This window comes from Rhipicephalus sanguineus, chromosome 6, assembly GCF_013339695.2.
Source record: "Rhipicephalus sanguineus isolate Rsan-2018 chromosome 6, BIME_Rsan_1.4, whole genome shotgun sequence".
Lineage (NCBI taxonomy): Eukaryota > Metazoa > Arthropoda > Arachnida > Ixodida > Ixodidae > Rhipicephalus > Rhipicephalus sanguineus.
This window is the reverse complement of record NC_051181.1, coordinates 41,405,887-41,428,707: the sequence shown is the minus strand read 5'-3', so window position 1 is coordinate 41,428,707 and position 22,821 is coordinate 41,405,887. Positions and strand designations below refer to the sequence as shown.

General features: G+C 46.5%; 1 protein-coding gene and 3 non-coding genes across 4 annotated transcripts in view; all 4 read right to left on the bottom strand.

The window, feature by feature from the left end:
• Positions 1 to 1,902: 1,902 nt before the first annotated feature.
• On the bottom strand, positions 1,903 to 1,974 carry Trnaw-cca (transfer RNA tryptophan (anticodon CCA)). The gene has a single exon. It is a non-coding gene; the product is annotated as a tRNA-Trp (tRNA).
• A 14,731-nt stretch (positions 1,975 to 16,705) lies between these two features.
• Trnaw-cca (transfer RNA tryptophan (anticodon CCA)) lies at positions 16,706 to 16,777 on the bottom strand. Its single transcript has one exon. It is a non-coding gene; the product is annotated as a tRNA-Trp (tRNA).
• Positions 16,778 to 16,972: 195 nt separating this feature from the next.
• On the bottom strand, positions 16,973 to 17,044 carry Trnaw-cca (transfer RNA tryptophan (anticodon CCA)). Its single transcript has one exon. It is a non-coding gene; the product is annotated as a tRNA-Trp (tRNA).
• Positions 17,045 to 21,870: 4,826 nt separating this feature from the next.
• Positions 21,871 to 22,821, bottom strand: part of LOC125758840 (uncharacterized) — a 1,194-nt gene continuing 243 nt past the window's right edge. The window contains exon 1 of the mRNA XM_049416498.1: positions 21,871 to 22,821. This exon is cut by the window's right edge and continues 243 nt beyond it. Within this exon, the coding sequence (XP_049272455.1) occupies positions 21,871 to 22,821 (951 nt within the window).

Here is a 22,821-nt window from a genome sequence, read left to right as displayed (position 1 = left end):
CCTCCTCTCCTACCCTCCCCCCCTTTCTCATTCTCACCTGAGCAACCATGACACGCATGTCATGTACAACATGACTTACGTGCCACGCTCATGGTGCGCATGGCGGCCGTTTCGCTAGCTTGATATATACCAAAATTAGTATCTTGCGACATGACTGTATGAGTAACATAACTAGCGCGAGTTAATATGAAAACCATGACACGCATGTCATGTACAGCATGGCTTATGTGCCACGCTCATGGTGCGCTGGCGGCCGTTTTGATGGCTTGATCTACCCCGAAATTGTTATTGCGCGACGTGACTGTGTGATGAACATAAATAACACGAGTAAACATGAAAATCATGACACGCATGTCATGTACAGCATGACTTACGTGCCACGATCATGGTACGCTGGAGGCCGTTTCGCTAGCTTGATCTACCCCGAAATTGGTATGGCGCGACGTTACTGTGCAACGGACATAAATAACGCGAATTAACGTAAAAATCATGACACACATGTCATGTACAGCATGACTTACGTGCCACGCTCATGGTACGCTGGCGGCCGTTTCGCTAGCTTCATCTATCCCGAAATTGGTACTGCGCGACGTGACTGTGTGACGAACATAAATAACACGAGTTAACATGAAAATCATGACACGCATGTCATGTACAGCATGACTTACGTGCCACGATCATGGTACGCTGGAGGCCGTTTCGCTAGCTTGATCTACCCCGAAATTGGTATGGTGCGACGTTACTGTGTAACGGACATAAAGAACACAAATTAACGTAAAAATCATGACAGACATGTCATGTACAGCATGACTTACGTGCCACGCTCATGGTGCGCTGGCGGCCGTTTCGCTAGCTTGATCTATTCCGAAATTGGTATTGCGCGACGTGACTGTGTGACGAACATAAATAACTCGAGTAAACATGAAAATCATGACACGCATGTCATGTACAGCATGACTTACGTGCCACGATCATGGTACGCTGCAGGCCGTTTCGCTAGCTTGATCTACCCCTAAATTGGTATGGCGCGACGTTACTGTGTAACGGACATAAATAACACGAATTAACGTAAAAATCATGACACACGTCATGTACAGCATGACTTACGTGCCACGCTCATGGTGCGCTGGCGGCCGTTTCGCTAGCTTGATCTATCCCGAAATGGGTATTGCGCGACGTGACTGTGTGACGAACATGTATAACACGAGTTACCATGAATATCATGACACGCATCTCATGTACAGCATGAATTACGTGCCACGCTCATGGTACGCTGGCGGCCGTTTTGCTAGCTTGGTCTACCCCAAAATTGGTATTGCGCGACATTACTGTGTAACGAACATAAATAACATGAGTGGCACGTATTTTCCTCAATCACAGACAAGACGATGTACGCAGCTCTTTGCTGGCTGCTTCGCATTACATCGATTCCCACAATGTGTGGGATCTGGCGGCTTTTTCTATTTCACTACTGTAGGAGGTCCCGATTCAGTCTCTGACCATGGGACCTCCTTCTGTATACACTAATTTTGTAATTGATTCGATGACTAAATAAAACCATTTCTGATTTCTCATTTCTTAATTAGGGCAGAGACCATCATCGTAGTCGTAATTTTCCTACTAATAGGAAAAAAACAATTTTGACCCGACGTGATTCGAATACGCAACCTTCTGATCTGGAGTCAGACGCGCTACCGTTGCGCCACCGAGTCACGACAGACGGCCTATGATTGAGACTCGCCGGGTTCTCCAAAAAGATATTGATCAGCAGGCGCGAACAATGGTGATTTATTGTGAACTCCAAGCGATTGTATATACAGGGATACCGAAAAGGTACATTTCTTAATTGGGGCAGAGACCATCATCATAGTCGTAATTATTCAACTAAAAAAAAAACAATTTTGACCCGGACGTGATTCGAACACGCAACCTTCTGATCTGGAGTCAGACGCGCTACCGTTGCGCCACCGAGTCTTTTTTTTTCTTTATTGCCTGCATGTATTACAAAGGAATAATTATGTACGTGCTAAAACATGTCAACCACACTTTTGCTGATATTACATTATTAAAATCTCTTAAGTTTCACTAAATCATTGAGAATATCCAGCCACTCGGGTGGTTCACTCTGCGCACGATATATTTCCCGAATATACGCAATACTTTCGATGAAGTTGACTCTCGTCGAACGGGTATCCACATCAACATGTCTCGTTTTTCACAGACTCTGGAGGCCAAGGAGCATAAACATATCGTACGGAACTCCCCCCGCATTATCTGTTGGTAAAAAACGAATTCCAAGTGGCGTAATCGGTAGTTCTTTTTTAAGGGTCCGCTTTAAGGCGTCCCAGTGGAAGATTGCATCCCAACTGTCGATGAAAGCATGTTCGATGGTTTCTGGTTTGTTGCAAAGTAAGCAGTTTACAGTCCATGGAACGTCTATGCCTTTTTATCAAGCCATGTTTTCACGGGTAGCGTGTGTATGTAGCTTGAAGAAAAACGTTTTTTGAGAAGGTCTAATTGGCATCTTTTTAACCAGTTTCAATACATCGTCCCCGTGGCCTCTCCAGTTTACAGATCTGTACAAAGGTATCGGCAACATTGAATCAACTAAATCTCTGTACAGTGTTTTTCTTGTCACAGAACACGAATACTCCATTGAAAAGCGAGCGTATAAGAAACGGAAAGAATCAACCACTTCACGCAAATAGCCAGTGGCGCTTCCTCCCGCCATATCTGCGGAAGTTACAAGAAATTGCGGCAGTGCTTTCCCCAATCGAACTTGAATCACTGTGCGCAGAAAATCGTTTGTCTGCTCACACAAAAAAAGAAACCGAGACACAATTTGTCTGATAAAGAAATTGTGACAGACCTAGTCCACCACTGCGAACGGAACGAAAGAAATCAGTTCTGCTTGACCTCTCCCAACTTGAAGCCCATATGAATGCGGCAAAAACACGGTGCATTTTTTGCACATCTGAATGACACATAGATAAGATTTGCAAGACGTACCACACTTTCGCCATTAAGAAAATATTACACACGGTAGCGCGTGCAAACATTGATAAATCGCGCCCTTGCCAAGCCTTTGTTTTTTCCCTCATTCTCTCTGCCTCGCCACACCAATACTGCGTACTTTCCTTATAGTGCTCGAGGGGCATACCCAAGTACTTAGCCGGCGTTGTTGACCACCGGACGTTTGCAAAATGAGCCGGTGTATTGTCCCAGTGACAGTGCCAAATCCCGAGGCTCTTCTCCCAATTTATCTGAGCTCCAGATTGCTCACAGTATGTCTTTACGAGGCTTACAGCTTCAAGAACGCTGTCGCGATCCTCGCAGAAAACCGCGATGTCCTCAGCGTATGCCGGCATTTTAACTTCAGCACGTTGTAATTTGAAACCTCGGGTGTTTTCATTGCGCATCACTGCTAAACAAAAGGGCTCGAGGTATGCCGCGAAAAGCAATGGGCTTAGAAGACACCCTTATCTGAGGGTAGACATCACTGAAAGCTTTGCGCTGAGAGACTTGTTAATTATAATCTGTGTAGTACATTTGTCATAGGCCATTCTCACGCCATCTAAAATGATTTTTCCAACATTCACGTACTCTAAAATAAGAAAAAAGAACATCGTGGGATACGCGGTCGAAGGCTTTCGCCAGGTCAAGCTGCAACAAAGCAACGCGTCCAGCGAAAGCATCGCAACACTCTAGAACACTTCGTGCTACGTGGGTGTTTGTAGCAATCGTGCGACCTTTAATGCCGCAAGTTTGGTGTGGGCCGACTAGTTCAGTTACGACTGCTTGAAGTCTCTTTGCCAACACCTTCATTAATATGTTGTAATCGGTATTTGTAAGGCTGATTGGCCTGTATCCACCCACCGACAAGAGCGTCTTGTGGTCATCTGTTTTCGGTATTAAAACCATGTGCGCATTCCGCACCCGTTTCTTTTCGTATGCCTCCGCGTATACGTGTTGCAACACTTTAGCAAGCCAAGGTGCAAATGCCTTGTAGAAAGCAGCTCCTAATCCATCGGGACCTGGCGACTTGCCTGCAGGAAGTTCTTCGATTGCGCGTTCTATTTCCCGCGCGCTTATCGGTTCCTCCAGACTAGCTTTGACCTCATCATCGACACGTGGCATGAAATTCAAAAACCGTGCTTCCTATTCATCTCCCGCATGGATTGGGACCCCGAACAATTGGCGGTAATCTTCTATGAAGGCCTGTTCTATCATATTCTTGTCGGAAGTAACACCATCGCGATAAGTAATCTGTCCTATCTCATTTTTTCTCGCATACCGCTTTTCATCAGCAAGACGCGTTTGTTCGGCGTTCCATCAGCCCATAGTCTTTCCGCACGTGCCCGAATAACCGCTGCTCTATATTTTTCTGTGTCAATGGCTTCCATCTCGCTTTTTATTTTTCTAATTTCTTCGCGATACTTTCCCGGCTGCGCACTATCCATTGAAATAAGAAAATTGAGCTCCTTCTGGAGCTCGTTTTCTTTCATTTTTTTAACACGAAAGTGTTTTATGCCTGGGTCCACCAAGACTTCACTGACGTATTTCCGTCACGGAAATGACGTCGAAAAAAATTACATGATCAGGTGGCAAAGAAAAAATGGTTCCGTCAACGGGCATCGAACCTACGACCGCTCTGTCCGCAACCACACATGCCGGGCACGCTATCCACTGCGCCATGGTCACAGACTCTAGAGGCTTTACAAACGCGCCTTTTATACCTACCACTCTCCCGGTCGCCGGGGTGGTGTTGCCCTCTGGGAGCGGTAAAGTATTTTGTCATTACTGTGACCTCCGAGATTAGCGCCTGCAACGCGTTACACGTCCCTCCCATTCGGCGCGTTTTCAATAGAAGTTTAATTTTATCAATGCCTTGACATACCGCGAGGTGGCGGCCTTAGCCAAGCGTCGTAACAGCGTCGGCCTCGCTCATAGCTCTGCAACGCTCGCCTGCCTCACGTGGCTGTAACACCGCGTTCCCCGCTCACGCGCTCACCCCTAGAAAAATCGCGGCCGGGCTACCGAGGCGGCACGACGCGCTTTGCGTTTCCCTCTAGTCCGGCCATGCTGTTCAATCACATTTTAACATGCCGCGGGATGGCGACCAAGTTCTGCGTTCAATATGCGACGCTCTTCTGGCTATCACACCTAGTTCTCTGATTACGCTTTCACCGTTAACTACTACAGCTACCACACGGGTTTGTTTAATCATTTAGCAGGGACGTCAGTCGTCGGGATGAAGATGTGCGACCAATCATCAAAGTGGGCACATCCACGTTAAACGTGCTATAGCTGCCAGACATCAATATACATTGTGCAAACTCTCTTATATCCATGTACAGTAAACATTCAGTTACTGCTGTAAGGGCACGCTTTAATTTCGTGTTATTCCGATTCCTATGACTGAGGGATGAACCATGTTTTTTCATTATAGCGTCTAGTGGTGCCCATCTCAATCGCAGCCATCTTCACGTGAACCTTAAAATCTTCCCATGCTTCCGCGTAATGTAAAAACTTATTTCTTAACAAGTTTCTAATCTGGCTCGTAACATCAGTCACAAACTCGTCATCAATCAGGTGATTTTCGTTAAACTTCCACAGCGTCCAATGAAACCGCAGTTTTTTTAACTTGGTACCCAGTGTAAACCATACTATGCTATGGTCGCTAAAAGACATCGGCTGTACAAAATAGCTATCGCAAAAAGGCACTACATCTAACGAGATATAGGCTCTGTCGAGTCTTGTCTGGCTATCTCGCTGATAGTGCGTAAATCGCGGCTGCAATGTACTGGCCATAAGGCGACCTACATCTTCTAGGTTGTAATCGCTTATTAAAGTGTTTAAGAACACTGCACTCTTGTCACGAGCGGTAGTACGTTTAGCGCGATCTTCTGCATAGCACACACAGTTAAAATCACCCAGCAAAATAATCTGTCTGTCGCATTGAAGGTACCGTTCTACATTCGTGAAGAAAACTTCCCTTTCGCTTATGTCATTTGGCGCATACAAACAGATAAACCTCCATTGTGATCTGCTAAAATGAAAGTCAAGGACTATCAGTCGTCCGTTTTCGTTCACAGTGACGGCCTATTGACTTATACCTATGCCTCTTCGAACCAAGACAACGCAGCCACCAGACGTGCCAACAGCGTGACGGATGCATACGTTGTAATATGTTTTAAAGGGCATTACCATTTTGTTTGTTTGCTCCTCACTTTCAACTTTCGTCTCTCGTACGGCGATAATATCAAGGTCCTTTTCAACGCATAGACGGCTCAGCTGGTACTGCCTCCGCCTTGCTGCGAGGCCGCGTACATTAATAGTAGCAACTCCAATTCCCCTCTCCAAATCCATTGCTAATAATTGAATGAATTAAACACAACACATAACAATACATACACATAGCACCGTTAACTCTACTCATAGTTATGTCAACAAGTGTTCATTACGGCCACAGCAGCTGGTTTTCCAAACAAGTGCAGTCCACAGCGTACCATTCTCGAGGAGCCGCTGTCCACGCCATTCCGTCGGTATTGGTTAGCACTCGAGGGCGCGCCCAAGTGCTTTCGCAGGAACAAGTCTCTCAGTCTACTTAGGCGCCGTTTTTGCCGTTCTCTTGTCCGCCGCGATATTTGGCGTGGGCCGTATGGACTACCGGCGCATTCCCACCGACTTCTGCGGTGATTCCTCGCTGTTCATTAGTTCGGCCTTCGTGCCGTCGTTCGTTGACTCCTCTCGCGTCCTCTTCCCTATCGAGGCGCCAGCCTTGGTAACGTCCACAGGTTCGCTGCCAGCTGATTCCGAGATGCCGGGCGCTGTCTTCGTCGCGGTTTCCTTTTTTTGGACATCGATGATCGAGTCCTTGTTCACAGGTCTTCAATGTGTTCCTGGCCCAACGCGCTGCTCCTGCAGCCATTTGTCCTTGCGGTTTCGCCTATTCCGTCGCTGAGGCTTTCGCCTCCTTGACGCTTCCGGCTGAGGCTTCCTCAGCTTCCACTTCATCCATAAGAAGTTCAGCGTTTTCGTCTGCGCCCGTTGGCACTGCCACATTTGCGTACGCCCTCACGCACTGCGACTCTTCGTGGCCGTGACGGCGACAGCGTGCGCAGCGCGGGACGCGGCAGTCGCGCCGGATGTGTCCTGTGTTGCGTACCGAAGGCAGAGCGGTGCTCTTCCAGGAATAACTACTAGGGCTTCCTCACCTGCTATGCGTAGCAGATGGGGTACCTCATCCGCCCCAGGCCCTTCCTCGGCACCAGGGTGACCAGTCGAGTCGAAGAGCCTTTATCCTGAAGGCCGAGCACACGCCACTTTTCCCTCGCCACGTCGGTGACTCGGCCGTAGGGTGCCAGGGCTTCACGAATGTCCTCATCCGGCACGGTATGCAGCATCCAATGTAGCTTCAGGTGCAGTGCTTGATTGCCGGGGTCAATGACGATGCACCGGCTGTCCTTCACATTCACTTCTTTCGCCCGTAACAATTATTTCACTGCGTCACAGCTTTTGAACGTTACCGCCCAGACGTGACTCATTCGATACGTCCCCAGGGCAACCACCTCCGTAAGCAATTTCATGCTTGACAGCATATCACGAAAATGTTCCACCCTGTATGGCCTTGCACGTACATCGGCGTGTAGAAATAATGTATTAATAACAAGTCGCCCTGTCGGTACTTGAGGCAGAAGTACCTGGTAATCCCGATCCTCGTTGGCAAAAAACCTTGAACCGCGGCCCTCCTGGGCCGCTGAAGCCGCTCCTACAGAGCTCATGTCAGACACGTCCGTACCCTACAGTAGTCGGAAGTACACTCTTAGCAAACGACCGCTTAAAACAACGCATATAAGGCGGAAAGTAGGTCAAATTTTCGACGCTTATAAATGGCTCTCTAAGCGGCCTACTTATACGGCTCTTTCATGCGGCCCCTCTTTATGCGGCCTCTGGCTAAGCGGCTCTTTCTTATACGGCCTAAGTTTATGCGGCTCTTCCATATGCGAGGCCATCTCGTTGCCAGAAGGCCGTTTAAAAGTGACCGCTTAAAGTAACGCATACCGTCGATTTGGTTAAGCGGTATTTCAGGTCAAATCTGTCCGGCTTATATACGGCTCAATATGCGGTCGAAATATATGCGGTACTTTTCGCAAATTTTTAGAAAAAAAAGAAATTCTTCTACATTGTAGTTGATCGTGCAGTGTTCCTCCTTTTTTTTCTTTTGTTCTTTTCAGCCTTCCAACTCATGAATATGCATTTACACATCACAAGAACACTGCACCGAGAGTCACAAACCATGTATCAACACACACACACTCCACCACGGGGATTTGAACCCAGGCCAACCGCGTGACAGGCAGACACTGTAACCACTACGCCACCGCACCACACGATCTGGGTGGACGTCCGCGGCTTTATATATGCACTTCACGTTATCTTGGACGATTTTATGATCGGCTACAACGCTATAATTTTGCATATATGACAGGCATCGTTCGCGTATAATGCGCGTGTATACGTGTGCACGACCTTAAGCGAACCCTCGCGGGCAGTCACAGTCAGTTTGTGTGTGGAATTACGTTTCTCGTCCGACGGCTTTCGCATCCCGCACGGAGACAGAGGTGAACCATAAACGACGCGTTTCCGAGTGCATTTCCATTTGCCGGCATCATACAGCAGCCAAACGTGCCCTGACGTGCAACCAGCCGCCAAAGAAATGTATTCTGCGATGTTTGACGCAGTACAGGCGGTGGAAGTCAGCTGATCTCATCTCCACTCGGCGAAGTAGTCTCCCACGTCCTTCGCGAGCATCGCGTTGATGTCGGTGCGTTTATACGGACAGTATTGTGCTGAGGTTCATCTCAGGGAATCGGATTAAAACACATAATCGCTTATTCGCGCAACAGATGGGTTTGGTGTAGTGCAGCGCGTACGGGGCGACGGACGAGCTTTCAGAACGGGCGCGCTCATTTCTCCCCGAATATAGTATAGACGATAAGGAAACGTTGTTGTTGTTGAGTCGAAAGAACAACGAGCCTTCGCACAAAAAGAATGCAGTCACCCGAGCTCGAGGCTGACGGCGCCGACGAGCGATGCCGTGGAATTGTCATGCTGGGGAGGACGGCGGGTCTGAGGTTGTTCGTTCTCGTGGTTCGTTCGTTGTTGACAGTTGGAAGTGATGCTCCCCTTGGCTTCCACAAACGATGAAACGTAGTGCATGACTGGCGCGGAAAGAGCACGCATGAAATCGCTTGCATCACCCGTTAGAACATTTGTTTCCTGCCAAGCGTCGCATCAAAAGAAGCTAGCAATGCTTGAAATTGAATGAAGTCACAATATGATCCAGCTTTCAAGGATAAAACCATGCTATTTCTTCAAAAGTCAGAAGTGGCCTGAAGGATTCAGAAGGATCATGTGAACAATTATACTGAATAATGCAAAGATTAACTTGAAACAGTCTAATATTTAATGGGTGCTGTTAAATCTAAATAACAACCCCAAATTAAATATGCACTTGTTTTGCACCTTGAAGGTTCATGAATGTTAAGCTCTACAACATGTCTCAGTTGACCGCATATCAGCGCCGAAGAGCGATCTGGTGGAGGCCCTGTGTTGGGGAACGTGGCAGGTTGAAGGTTCTTTTCATATTCCACCCATTGTCGACGAGTGAAAGTGATTGTTTCCTTGGCTACGAGATGTGATCTGGGCGACAAGGGCCAGTATTACTTCACTCCACGTGATCCAGTCGAGTATGCTTTGAGCTTAACGACGCTTTAATGTATAAACTAGCAAAATGCTAAAAGTGGCTAAACTCGGGCAGTAATCTTGGCTTCTAGGAATAAATAATCGCCTGTCTTAAAAATGTGCAGTCAGTAGCATCCTGCTTGATTCGGATCACGGGACGCGACATGTAAACGTATAATACTAAATAGTACATATATAGGAACAATTCTTATACTCAATACGTGTCATAATTGCAAGTAACAGCTGCAAATAAAAAGCACGCTTTCACACAAATAGCACACCCATAAATGTTGAGCTTTACGTGTCCCAGTCAACCTCCCTTATGTTCCATAACAGGGGCGTAGCCAGAATTTTTTTTCGGGGGGAGCAGGGTTCAACCATACTTTATGTATGTTCGTGCATGTTTGTATGTGTGCGTGTATATATACGCAAGCAAAATTGAATTTTTTTTTTTGGGGGGGGGCTGAACCCTCCCCCCCATCACCCGAAAAACCACCCTGGCTAAGCCCCTGTTCCATACCATGCAGCTTTGCGTGCAGTTTTATTTAAATATCAACTGTCATGCAACATCCTTAGCTTTGGCCAGTACAGCAGCTAATACAAACTGTGCTTGAGAATTCAAGATTTATTGCCAGTATCAACACTAGCTATACACAAAAACATTCTGTAGTAGTTCAAGCACAAGTGTCGCAGCTTTTTTCAGATTTAGCAGCTCATATAGCGATGGCTCACAAAAGCATGCAGACATACACATGTCTAATGTGCAGCTGTTATTCTTTGATACGAAGAACTGCACGAAATAAACTGACACAAGGAGACGCATGGACAAGCGTCTTCCTTGTGCCAGTTTATTTTGCGCAGTTCTTTGTAGTCATGGATTACCAACTTACCCAGTGATCAATTCTATATTATCCGTTACATGCAGCCCCCTTCCGTGGCACTTACCACGGCACAACATCTGTCAGACATAAAGGGTATTCGCATATTGTACTAGATTTGTCCTTCACTAAATGTTGAGACCTGAATTGTATTTGTTCTTTTTCTGGCACCATTTCAAAACATGGCCTTTCCCTTGCAGTGTTGAGACATTTTACAATAAGTTAGTCACGTATTGAGTCCAAATCCATCACTCTTCGAGACTGGTACTTAATTATGTATGCATGGGTCCCTTATTTTTATGATCTTCTGTTCTCTGCTCCAAGCCCTTCCCTTTACCCATTACTGTAGAACTGTGGCATTTAGGTGTTTCATCTCGCACCGCTAATTGTTGTTACATTTTGTGCCATTTCTTCGAGTACCCATGACAGTATTTAGTGCATTAATTGAATGAAGGAACATGTTATGCTGCTGCGCAGCTGTACACTGAGCAGAACAATGAGATGCAGAGCCATGAGAGAAAAAATAGAGAATATTGTCACGGTATTGTCACGCAAACACAAGACAGTGAGAAGTTCTACAAGAATAGGAGGACAGCTTGTTGACACAAAAAAAATAGCAGGCACAAACATGTCTAACAAGACTGAAACTTGGGCTAGTTGGTTGTCCTTCAAGATGAATCGGCAGCACAACTATACACGGACAGAGGAAAGGTACACGAAACATAGCACTGTGTTGTGTACTTTCTTTCCTATGTCCGTGTGTGGCTCCACTGCTGATTCACCATGAATGACAAACATGATGTCTTCGGCAAAATCCCGAAGACCCACTAGACGTTTATGTTCACTTATGTCCCCATTGTCTTTCTTGCCTGCAGAGCACACGCGTCAATACATATACAATAGGATGCATCGCAAGGGTTCTTCACCTATATGCTCTATTGTTGGAGTAGTAGGGCATTGTGTCAACTAAATAATCAATGTAATAATAAAATCACCCTAAAATATATGCCATATTCCTTATTGCTCAATTCTCAACCTGTATGTATTCCACTTCAGCACCTGTGAACATAATGGCCCCCTAAAGGATCTCGGCAGTACTTTCTCTGAAGTGGTTTTCAAAGCTGTTATTGGATTAGATTAAGCTAACTGAATCTCATGAACTTATCCTTTCAAAACAAATAAGGGGGCAGTCCACTTGTTATTTTCTAGCAAGCTACTTAGCAATTTGGCCTTGAATGTGTGCACTTTCCTTGCAGTTGTGTCCCAAAAGCAGTCAGTGGCCTATCGGTTATCAGGTCATCAATAAAAATTTTCTTTATGAACAGTCTTACACGTTCAGTAATGCAGCATTGTAATGGATGTATCATTCTGACATATATAGTTTATGCATTCAAAACTCTTCAGTTGAAATTCCTAACCAGTTTCTCCATCAGTAATGACCACAATTGCTATGCGACTCTCGGTACCATCATCTGCATGCATGGATTGATGCATTCTGCAATGCTTTAATCATGCATCTTATCACTGGCCCTGTGATCTCACAAGTCACCTGTGTCCTTCTCTAGACAGTAGCAGCTATAAATATGTTGCATAACTTAACTAGTTTTTTTCCAAACAGCATGACTTACCTCTATTTGCACAGTCAGTAAGCCTGAACACACAGTGCACACTTTTGTAGTTTGACATATTTTATTTTCAATTACAAACAAAACTGAGCAACAATGTATACACCAATACAGCGCTTGTAAACTAATAAGTGAATCTTACACTTTTACAGAAACAAGGTAAAAATAAACAACTGCGAAAGAGGTGATCCAATAATTAAACAGAACGATTGTTGTTTTTCTATGCTGTAGGGGTTTCAGGCCTTCTCATCCGACTAGAATTGATAATGACCTAGCTTGAGTTTCAGCACGCCTATATGTAGAAAAAACTCAACTTTCTTGCAAAGTGCAGGTCAATACATACATAAAAAATTGCACCACATAAATGGCAGGAGCTACCTCAATGCCTTCAATTATAATAACTTTACTTAAACACAATAAGATAACACAGAATTGACTACAGTAACAAAGAAGTATTGAAAGTAAGTGGGCCTTGATCGACGTCATATATGTAGCCTTGGAAACAGACGAAGGGCTTGAGGTGTGCTTCCTGCCTGTTTCTGGCACTTAATTTGCAATATATGAGTAGAATACACAGTGAAAAAAATTCTGTTCTATATCATGAGCTGTGTAGTGCACGTAGGTACGATGATTTATCACAAATGTATGACTAAACTAGATACCCTCTATATTAGTAGGCCTGAAGTTTGAGGACGCAGCTTTTCTGTAGGTATTGACTAATAAAATTTCAAAACATGGGTATGAGCTGTGCATGAACGACAAGTGATATGCTAATATGATGCCCTAATAAATGGGACTTTTCATTGTACATGCATCAGAAATAATATGATGACTGTGCATGTTATACTCCGAGGAAAACTACAAAATGAACAATGAATATGTATTATGAACACACACACATACAGTTATTATTGCACATGATATCTGCCACAGATTCCAATGCTAGTGTACCTGCTGCTCAGGTATCCTCAAAAGAAAGAGCATTGAAAAGTGCATGAACATAAAACAAACTTAAGTGTCTCTAAAGTTTGTGAAAATTCAGCTAGCCAGCAGCCTCATCTAACCAGCCTAACAATGTAACAAGAAACACACAAACGAAATAAAACTGCACAAAAAAGAACATAAATTAGGCGTTGTCCTTGAGCTTGTCGAGAATCTCCAGCAGTTTACTGCTTGCCCAGCAACATGGAAAACTCTCTTCCTTGTGCAGCAATCTTTGAATTAGTCCCAATGTTTGGGCGAATGCAGACGGGTAGGTAACATCCTTTATGTAATGTACGGTCAAACACAAGAAAACTGTCTTTTCAAGCGTGCAGTCATCTTTCAGGGTAACACGCTCGTCCTCAGCACAAAAAATAAGCTTTGTTGCCGAGCTCCAAACAATCATGGGCCCTGGCAACCCATGGACATCTGCAAGATACTGGAAAAAAGTAATAAAAACTAATATATGTTTTATGATCTGCACAGCACATCTTCATACAAAAAGCTAACAATTCAGAGGCAGTGGACGGATGAATGCCAGCACTAAAATATTGCAAGCTTTAGATGCAAAACCGTGCATAAATTGACATTGTTATGGGCGTGGTTTATGCCACAGTAAATAAATAAGTTTCAGCCACCCCGATACGCAGCTATAGGTGCCACTGCTTGAAATTTTGCTAATGCATTCAAAGCAGCCACAAGTACAATGTCAGATCTCACAAGTGTATAAGCAAGCGTTTCTTTGTGTTTCGCACGCAATGTTCATATCATATATCTGTTCCATGAAAATGGGTAAAAACAGCAGCCAAATGAGTGTACTGAGACCATAAGTTATGGAAAGCAGAGCCTTGGCTTGCTTCAATAGTAGGCTGAAGCCACCTCTCAGTGATGACATATCATAGGTGGTGACAGATGGCATGTGTGTTGGGCATGTCCTTTTGCACTAAACTTGAGTGCTGTAGTGTCACGCTCACAGGGCAAACCTGGAAATACCTGGTTTCTGTTTCTGTTGGGAAATGGTAGAACCACAGGACAATCAAAAAGGCCCGAATGGATTGCCTACATTGACTTACATGATTGCTTATGTGTGTACGCCTTTGTGCATATAGATGTACTTGAAGTATCTTAAACTATTTTAAACAAAGGAATTGACTGGACCCTATTCAATGGCAGAAAAGGAACTCTGCTACAAACAAGGTGGACGTTGCGACAGAGTCCACACTGAAAAAACTAAAGGCCATGTCACCACTAGGATACACAGTGGTTCTCAGTCATCATGTAAGGTGGCTACGCATGTAAAGTGGCTACACATAGGCTAGTATCCATATTCTTTGCAGCACCAAGGAAACAAACTTCAATCTACATGGATGTTCTAATACTGAAATTTGACATATAATCTTTCGTTGAGTGAATGATACAAAGTACATTCAAAGTCAATGTCAGAGTACTTTAGCAGACTCAAAGGGCCCACTTTGTGTACACAGATGCACGCAGTGAATGGTGCTGTTGTATATAGACTAATATCACAACTTTGCAGGTCCTTTCGGCTGTCAATGCACACGTCTGAGAGTGGTGCAACCACCTGCTTATTGAATATTGTCTTTCTTTCATTGGAATTAAAGCTCTTTTGCAGAAAAACATTCTTGTATTCAAAAGTATTCTGTGTTTGCATACAGCATAATTGGGCGTAAAATTACCCTGAATATCTCCTTTCAACGTGATCATGACAAACATATGTATTGGTCGTCTGGCCAGACATAGAATAGCTTTTTTTTTTAATTTCATACGCTGCGCCGAAAATTGCTGCATAATTGTGACAAAATTGTCGTGCGAAAGAAAATTCTTCAATGGAATGAGCTAGCTATAGACTTAATTGTAATTTATCAACTCTCCACCAGAAACAAATATCTAAGTTATATCTGTTGCAGTACCTAAACGCAGATAAATAGTTACATTGTTTATGAACGCTTTACGATAGTCATGCAAGTACAATACTGATTCCGTTTTTGAGCAATATATGAGAGATAGATCCGCTTCAGGTGCACAATTGCAGATGCTGCTTGATATCGTTCTTGATTCGCGAACCACATAATAGTCAGCAACAGTGTTTCGCTTTCTGACAGTTTGCGACCTTCATGCATTTCTAAGAAAAGGTCCGAGCAAGAGGCTCGTTAGGAGCGGTGCTTTGTTTCGAACAGCACAACACAAGATTGAGAGCATCGAAATAAACTCACCCAGTCGTGCATGGTTCACGGGGCAGTGCCCGCAGTAGGAGCACCAGGCAACTTGATGTGGCACGCCTGGTTCCCCTGGCTGGCGGTTGTACGCGAGCAATCTGATGCACTCACACTCACATCGCACTGACACATTTTGCACTCACACGTGCCATCATAACTGCACGCTCCTCTCTGAATGCCTTTGACGTCGGTCGAGGTGTACATCCCACGCAGTAGGGCCTGATCGGCACTGCCGAAACGTTGAAGCACGCCAAGACGATCGCGGGACCGAATTCTCAACGAAAACAGAGAGACCATGCAAGGAGCGGGCGCAAAAGAGACGGACACCGCTCGACGCGCATGGGAGAGAGAACTGTAGGGGGGATAAGTCAGCAGCGTCAGCAGGGAGAGAACGCGATCAAAGGTGAAAACTTCCTTCGCACGTTGAGTTTGTAGACGTCGCGGGCGTTGTTTGCGTGATAGTTTTGCGTATTCACGAGTAAACAGAAACAAAGGCACGTCTGCAAAAAACAAAAACGGTGCGAGGCGAACGAGGCAGCAGAGGCGACTGACGTAACTCGGCACGGCCGCTGCGTTTCCAACGCACGTGCTTCGCACGAAATCAGATACGATTGCCACGGTCAGGGAGGCGCTGGCTGTATCTCGAGTTCACCGGCCGCATCCGGTGCCAACACAGGAAACACTACACGGCGTCAACGTGGACTTCGAGCCTTGAGCACGCTCGCTCGGCGCTCTCTCGCTTCTCGCCGCGGCGCCGATCTCAATTTCCCGCATAAACAACGGGCCCTGTATAAGCGTTGCGTCCGCTCGAGAAATTTTCGCGTCAATGAACCCGGGCTCCATATAAGCGTTGCGTGCGCTCGCGGCCGCATATAGCGGGCCCAGCCCGTCACCGCAGAATTTGTCACGCTTAATGGCGATTGAAGGGCCGCTTATATGGAGTACCTTGTGGTGGAATAAAAATGGGCCGCTTATGTGCCGGACGTTATACGGGACTTGAATAAGAGTGTAGAATCCTCGCCACGACAGACGCCTATGAGTCATGACAGAAGGCCTATGTTTGAGACTCGCCGGTTTCTCCAAAAGGACATTCATCAGCAGGCGCGAACAATGGTGATTTATTACGAACTCAAAGCGATTGTATATGCAGGGATACCGAAACAATACTTCTCTTAATTGGAGTAGAAGTGATTGTCCTAGTCGTAATTTCCGTATAAAAGAATAAAAAAATCAACTTTGACCCGGGCGTGATTCGAACACGCAAACTTCTGATCTGGAGTCAGACGCGCTACTATTGCGCCACCGAGTCACGACAGACTGCCTATGTTTGAGACTCGCCGGTTCCTCCAAAAGGACATTGATCAGCAGGCGCGAACAATGGTGATTTAATAGAAACTCCAAGCGATTGTATATCCAGGGATACCGAAACAGTACTTCTCTTAATTGGAGTAGAAGTCATTCTCGTAGTCGTAATTTCCGTATAAAAGAATAAAAAAAGCAGTTTTGACCCGGACGTGATTCGAACACGCAACCTTCTGATCTGGAGTCAGACGCGCTACCATTGCGCCACCGAGTTTTTTTTTCTTTATTCTCGACTTACACATTTGAAGTCACTGGTTACATACATAAAACGCGTCGGCCACGCTTTGGCCAACACGAGATTAAAATTGTTTCATGCAGATTAACTCATCCAGCACAGAAATACACACTGGTTTGTCAAGGAGCGTGCGAAGCACCTCTCAAACGCACCACGCTTTCAATAAACTGATCACGAACAGGACGAACAACCTGGTGAACATGTTCAAATTCCGTTTACGTTTTCCACATGGCGTGGAGGCCCAGGAGCATAAATAAAGGAATGCCCTCTGATGCGTCTACCGGCAAGAAGCGTATTCCATACGGGCTGAGGGGCAACGCTTTCTTTAATGTGCGCTGTAGCACATCCCAGTATATAATGGGATCCCAACAGTCCAGGAAAACATGTTCTATTGTCTCTGGTTTTTTACATAAATAGCAATTGGTTGTCCAGGGTATGAAGAAGCCTTTATCACTAAGCCAAGTTTTAACAGGAAGCATGTTTGTGTGCCAATTGAAAGAAGAAGGTTTTAACTGGCGGTAGTACCGGCATTTTCGTTACTCTTTTCAAAACGTCCTGTCCTGGGCCTCCAAGGTGTGGAAAGCGGTACAAAGGCACTGGTAGAACGCTTTCAACAAGATCCATATACATTTTTTTCTTGTTAACGATGCCCAGGTACTCATGGGTGAATCGAGCACTCTGCATCCTATACGAAGCAATCACCTCTCGCAGATACCCGAATACAGGCCCACATATGTTTTCACATGACGCCACATAAATCCAGGTATGAGTCTCTGTAGCCTCACTTGCATGACAGTGCGGAGAAAAGGGTCATTTTGGTCACGTAGGAAAATGAAACGCGACACAAGCTGTCGCAGAAACAAATGAGCTAAACCGAGCCCACCAAGCTTGACTGGGCGAAATAAATTCATACGACTGGTCCTCTCCCAGGTGGACGCCCAAATGAACACGGCGAAAACCCGGTGAATTCTCTGAATATTCACTCGTGATGCGCATAGCACATTCATCACATACGAGAACTTTGAGATAAGAAACAGGTTACAGACAGAGTGGCCCGTGAAAATATGGACAGTTGCCTGCCTTGCCATGCTGTAGCCTTTTCTCTCGCACATCGCACTTGGTCAGACCAGTACGCATCAGGGTCGCGGTAACTACCCAGTGGCACGCCGAGGTATTGCGTTGGAACTGCTGATCAGCGCAGTCGGGCGAAGTGCTCCGGCGTTGCGTCCCAGTCGCCATGCCAAAATCCATAACTCTTGTCCCAGTTGATCTGGGCACCAGTGCATTCGCAGAACCTTTCAACAATGGTCGTGGTATACTTAATACTCTCTTTGTCTGAGCAGAAGACGGCGATATCATTTGCATAGTCTAGTATTTTTACATGTGCCGTCTGTAGCCTAAATCATGTAATAAGTTCATTGTGAGTGATGGACAGACAGAGCGGTTCGAGGTACACTGCAAACAACAAGGGCGACAAAGGGCATCCTTGCCTCACTGATGAGCGTACGCGCAGGCTGTCAGTCAGCTCGCCATTAACTATAATGCGCGTAGTGCAGTTACTATACGCCATCCTAACGCCCTCAAGTATGACATGGCCAACATTACAATGTTCTAATATGCTGAAGAGGATCTGGTGTAAGACGCGGTCGAATGCTTTCGCCAGATCATACTGCATCATCGCCACACGCTCACCCAGCGCGTCACAGCATTCGAGCACACTTCGCGCAACGTGTACGTTCGTCGCGATACTGCGACCTTTGATCCCGCATGTCTGGTGGGAACCCACCAACGTCGTTATAACCCCTTGGAGCCTTTTTGCTAGTACCTTCATAAATATTTTCTAGTCGACGTTTGTGAGACTAATTGGACGGTAAGATGCTGCAGACAGAAGTTCTGCTGGGTCATCACTTTTTGGGATGAGCACAACGTGCGACGTTGTGAACGACAATGGTACCCGTTTCAAGTCATATGCTTCGACGAAAACTCTCAGCAGCATCTGAGCGACCATGCTCTTAAAAGTTTTATAAAAAGCTGCACCGAGGCCATCGGGCCCAGGTGCTTTCCCCAGAGTCAACTAGTCGATAGCGTCTTCGATTTCACGTATAATGATCGGCCATTCGAGGCGTGTTTTAACGTCATCGTCCAGCTTCGGCATAAATCGAAGGAATTCCTCCTGGAAGCCATATAAGGGGTCTGGTTGGTGGCCTAGCAGGTTATTAAAATGCTCGGCTATCACGCGCTTGATGTCCTTGCTATCAGACGTGATTTCGTCGCCGTTAGCTATCTGACGGATTTCTTTCTGGCACGCGTATCTTTTTTCGTCAGATAAGGCCCGTTTCGTTGGCCTTTCCCCAACCCAAAGTTTATCGGCTCTCGCAGGTATGATCGCCGCTTTATAATTTGCAGCGTCGATTTCCTCCAGCTGACATTTCACGTCTCTTAATACCTTGCTAAAATAACCGGGCTGGTTGTTTTCCATACTACTAAAAAATTCGAGCTGCTCTCGTAGCATTCGCTCAGTTTGGTTCTGTTCATACTTCACGATGCTACTTCTCTCCATAGCCGTTATTACAGCGAAAGCTGTTATGAGATCATTTCACCGGCCGTTTTTGGCGCCGTAGTTGTCCGCCGCCGCCGCCGCCGCCGCCGGTGTCCGTAACCAGTATCGCTCGAAATAAGATAAAAAACGAAATAAGAAAAAAACTCCAGGATGGAATTAGGTTCGAACCTGGGTCCTCTGCGCGGGAGCCCAGTATTCAACCTCTGAGCCATGCCGGTGCTTGAAACTGCTTTGCAAAAAGGTCCTATACAGGCTTCATGTCGGAAAGGAACCACATTAGCATATGCAATATAGCGTGGTAGAAGTGTAAAATAAACACCAAGCGTCGCACAACGCGAATTCTGTAACCAGGCGTCACACAATGCGAATTGCGCAACGAGTAGGTTGTTGAATGCTTCCAACCCATTAGAAAGAGCTCTGCCATAATTCTTACTCGTCATCAGGCACAGCATCAACAAAGTGCGCATAATGCCTTACATGCGTATAGCAGGTACCAACGCTCTCCGTAGAATGACGAAAAATGGCGCAGTGCCTGCTGCCCTACTTCTCAAAAATTACAATGATATATAGCCTAGTGGGTTCCTCACAAGTGCACTTGTATTGGTTGCCAAGGAAGCCCATAAGCGCATGATCCACTTCCTCGGGGTCTCAGTAAAATTACACTGATTTATAGCGTAGTGGGTTCCTCGCAAGTGCACTTGTATTGGTTGCCAAGGAAGCCCATAAGCGCATGATCCATTTCCTCGGGGTCTCAGTAAAGTTCTTGCCCCCCCCCCCGTCTCTCTCCCACGTCAACGTATGTTATACGGCATGACTGGAGAGGGAAATAGTGACCGGGCGTCACCCAATGCAAATTACATAACTGGTGGGCCGTTTAAAGATTCCAACCCATTACAAAGGGCTTAGCCATAATTCTTCATCGTCATCAGTCGTCGCGTCAACAAAGTGCACATGATGCCTTACTGACGTGTAGCTGGTGCCTCGCTTCTCCGCAGAATGACGAATAATGGCTTAGTAGTTGCTTCCCAACTTCACAAAAATTGTGATTTATGGCGTAGTGGGTACCTTTCTAGTGTACTTGTTTTGTAGCCCCAAGAGAGCTTAACGGGCTCTAGAAACGCTGCTCTTCCAGCTTTCGCTGTGACTGTGCTGCGGGTTCAGCGCAGGCCTGGCGTTTTTTTAACTCCCTGTTTAAATTCTTCCCATTCAGCTGCCAAACTGGTTGACGGCGCATCGAGTAGCTTCTCCAATTTTTCTGCTACTAAGCTTACGAAATGCTCGTCATCGAGTAGCTTAACATTAAACTTCCACAGGTTCCAATTTAAGCGGCTTTTAACCTGCCTTTTTCCTAACCCGGCCATAACTAAACAGTGGTCGCTGAAAGAAACAGGTTTGACATCGTACGCTGTGCACAAAGGGAGAAGTTCTGCTGATACATAAATTCTGTACAGTCTGGCGTGGCTGTCAAGTTGGAAATGATTGTACGTTGGGCGAATGCCACTGGAATAAACACTGCCAACGTCTTCTAAGCCATTGTCGTGCACTATCTCGGATAGCAACTCGGCACTCTTATCGCTAACTCGAGATTTCTTAGAGCGATCTTCGGCCGCACAGACACAGTTGAAGTCACCTAAGAGCAATACCATTTTCTCGCAGTTTAAGTGCGTTTTGAAGCATTCGAAAAAAAAATTTGCCCTCTGTATCCACGTTTGGTGCATACGCGCAGACCGCGCGGTAACACAAACCGGAAAGGCTGAAATCTACAAGCACGAGACGTCCACTTTCGCACGATACAACTGTTTGTACACATATGCCTAAGACGCTACGTACGAAAAGGGCGCAACCGCCCGAACTTCCAACCGCGTGGCAAACACATACATAAAAGTGAGGGCGAAAAACAGACGCCATCCGGTCTGCCGCTTCCTGGCTCTCTATTTTCGTTTCCTGGACTGCAACTAAGTGCAAGTCGTGATCAAGTAGTAGGCGGCTCACTTGACACTGTCGCCTTCTAGCGCCAAGCCCTCGAACGTTTAGGGTTGCCACCCGTAGCTCAGTTTCAAAATTCATAGCCATATCGGTGAAACATTAAGGTCAAACATGGCCAGGGAACGAAGTAATAGAAAGCCTCTTTGAATGCGACACGCTTGGCAAAAACAGCGCTTTGGCTTCGCCATGGTACACGTATATAGAAAAACACCCCCGGCCCCCCTCCCGCTCCCAATCCTTTTCCCGTTAGCCGCTGCCACTACGGAGGCGGGTTTGCCGCCGACCGTCGTGGTTCGCCCGGAATGTTCGACCGTGGTCTGAAAGGAAAGCGCCTCACACCTGGCGCTTTAGTCGGTGGCTCGTCCCCACCGCCATCGTCCAGCTGCGGCTCGCTGCTTGTGGTCTGCTCATGCGGACGTTTCCCGGCCGCCGCACTAGCTGATCCTTGGGTAGCGTCCATGAACTCATCAGCGGGTTGACTAACACTCGCCTGAGGCACAGGTTCTGATGTGCTAGCCTTCCTCACCGACGTGGCCACAGCGGCTCGGGCAGGCGCATCTTCGGGTTCCCTTACAGAGGCCGCGAGAGGTTGCTTCTCAGGTTGACCCGGCGGAGGAGAAGACGACGTTGACGGTGCACCCTCACGGGTGCTTGTCGGAGACGCCGCTTCCTCCGAGTCCGCCTCATCGATCGGAAGGTCGGCTGAGTCCTCGCTGCTCCCTGGTGCTGTCATGCTGGCGTACGTTCGCTGACACTGGCGGTCTTCGTGACCGAAACGCCGGCAAACGCCACACCTTGGTATGCGGCACTCACGGCGGATATGGCCCGTGCCACGACAGCGAAGGCAGAGCGGAGCCCTTCCCGGCACAACGACAAGTGCGAGTTCGCCCGAGACACTTAGCTGGTGTGGAAGATCATCAATTTTGACCCCGGCGTTCATCTTGAGGGTCACGACTCTAGTTGTGGATACCTTGTCCGCTACTCCCTCGGCACGCCACCGCTCCCTGACGACGTCGATGACCTTGCCGAAGGGCGCGAGGGCAAGTCGTAAGTCCTCGTCAGGCACGCTATGAAGGAGCCAGTGTACTTTCATTCGAATATCCCTGTTAGCCGGGTCGATGACAATGCAGCGCTTGCCTTTAACTTGCAGCTCACCAGTGTTGACCAACATCTTCGTTGACTCCGCATCCTTCAAAGTGACGGCCCATAC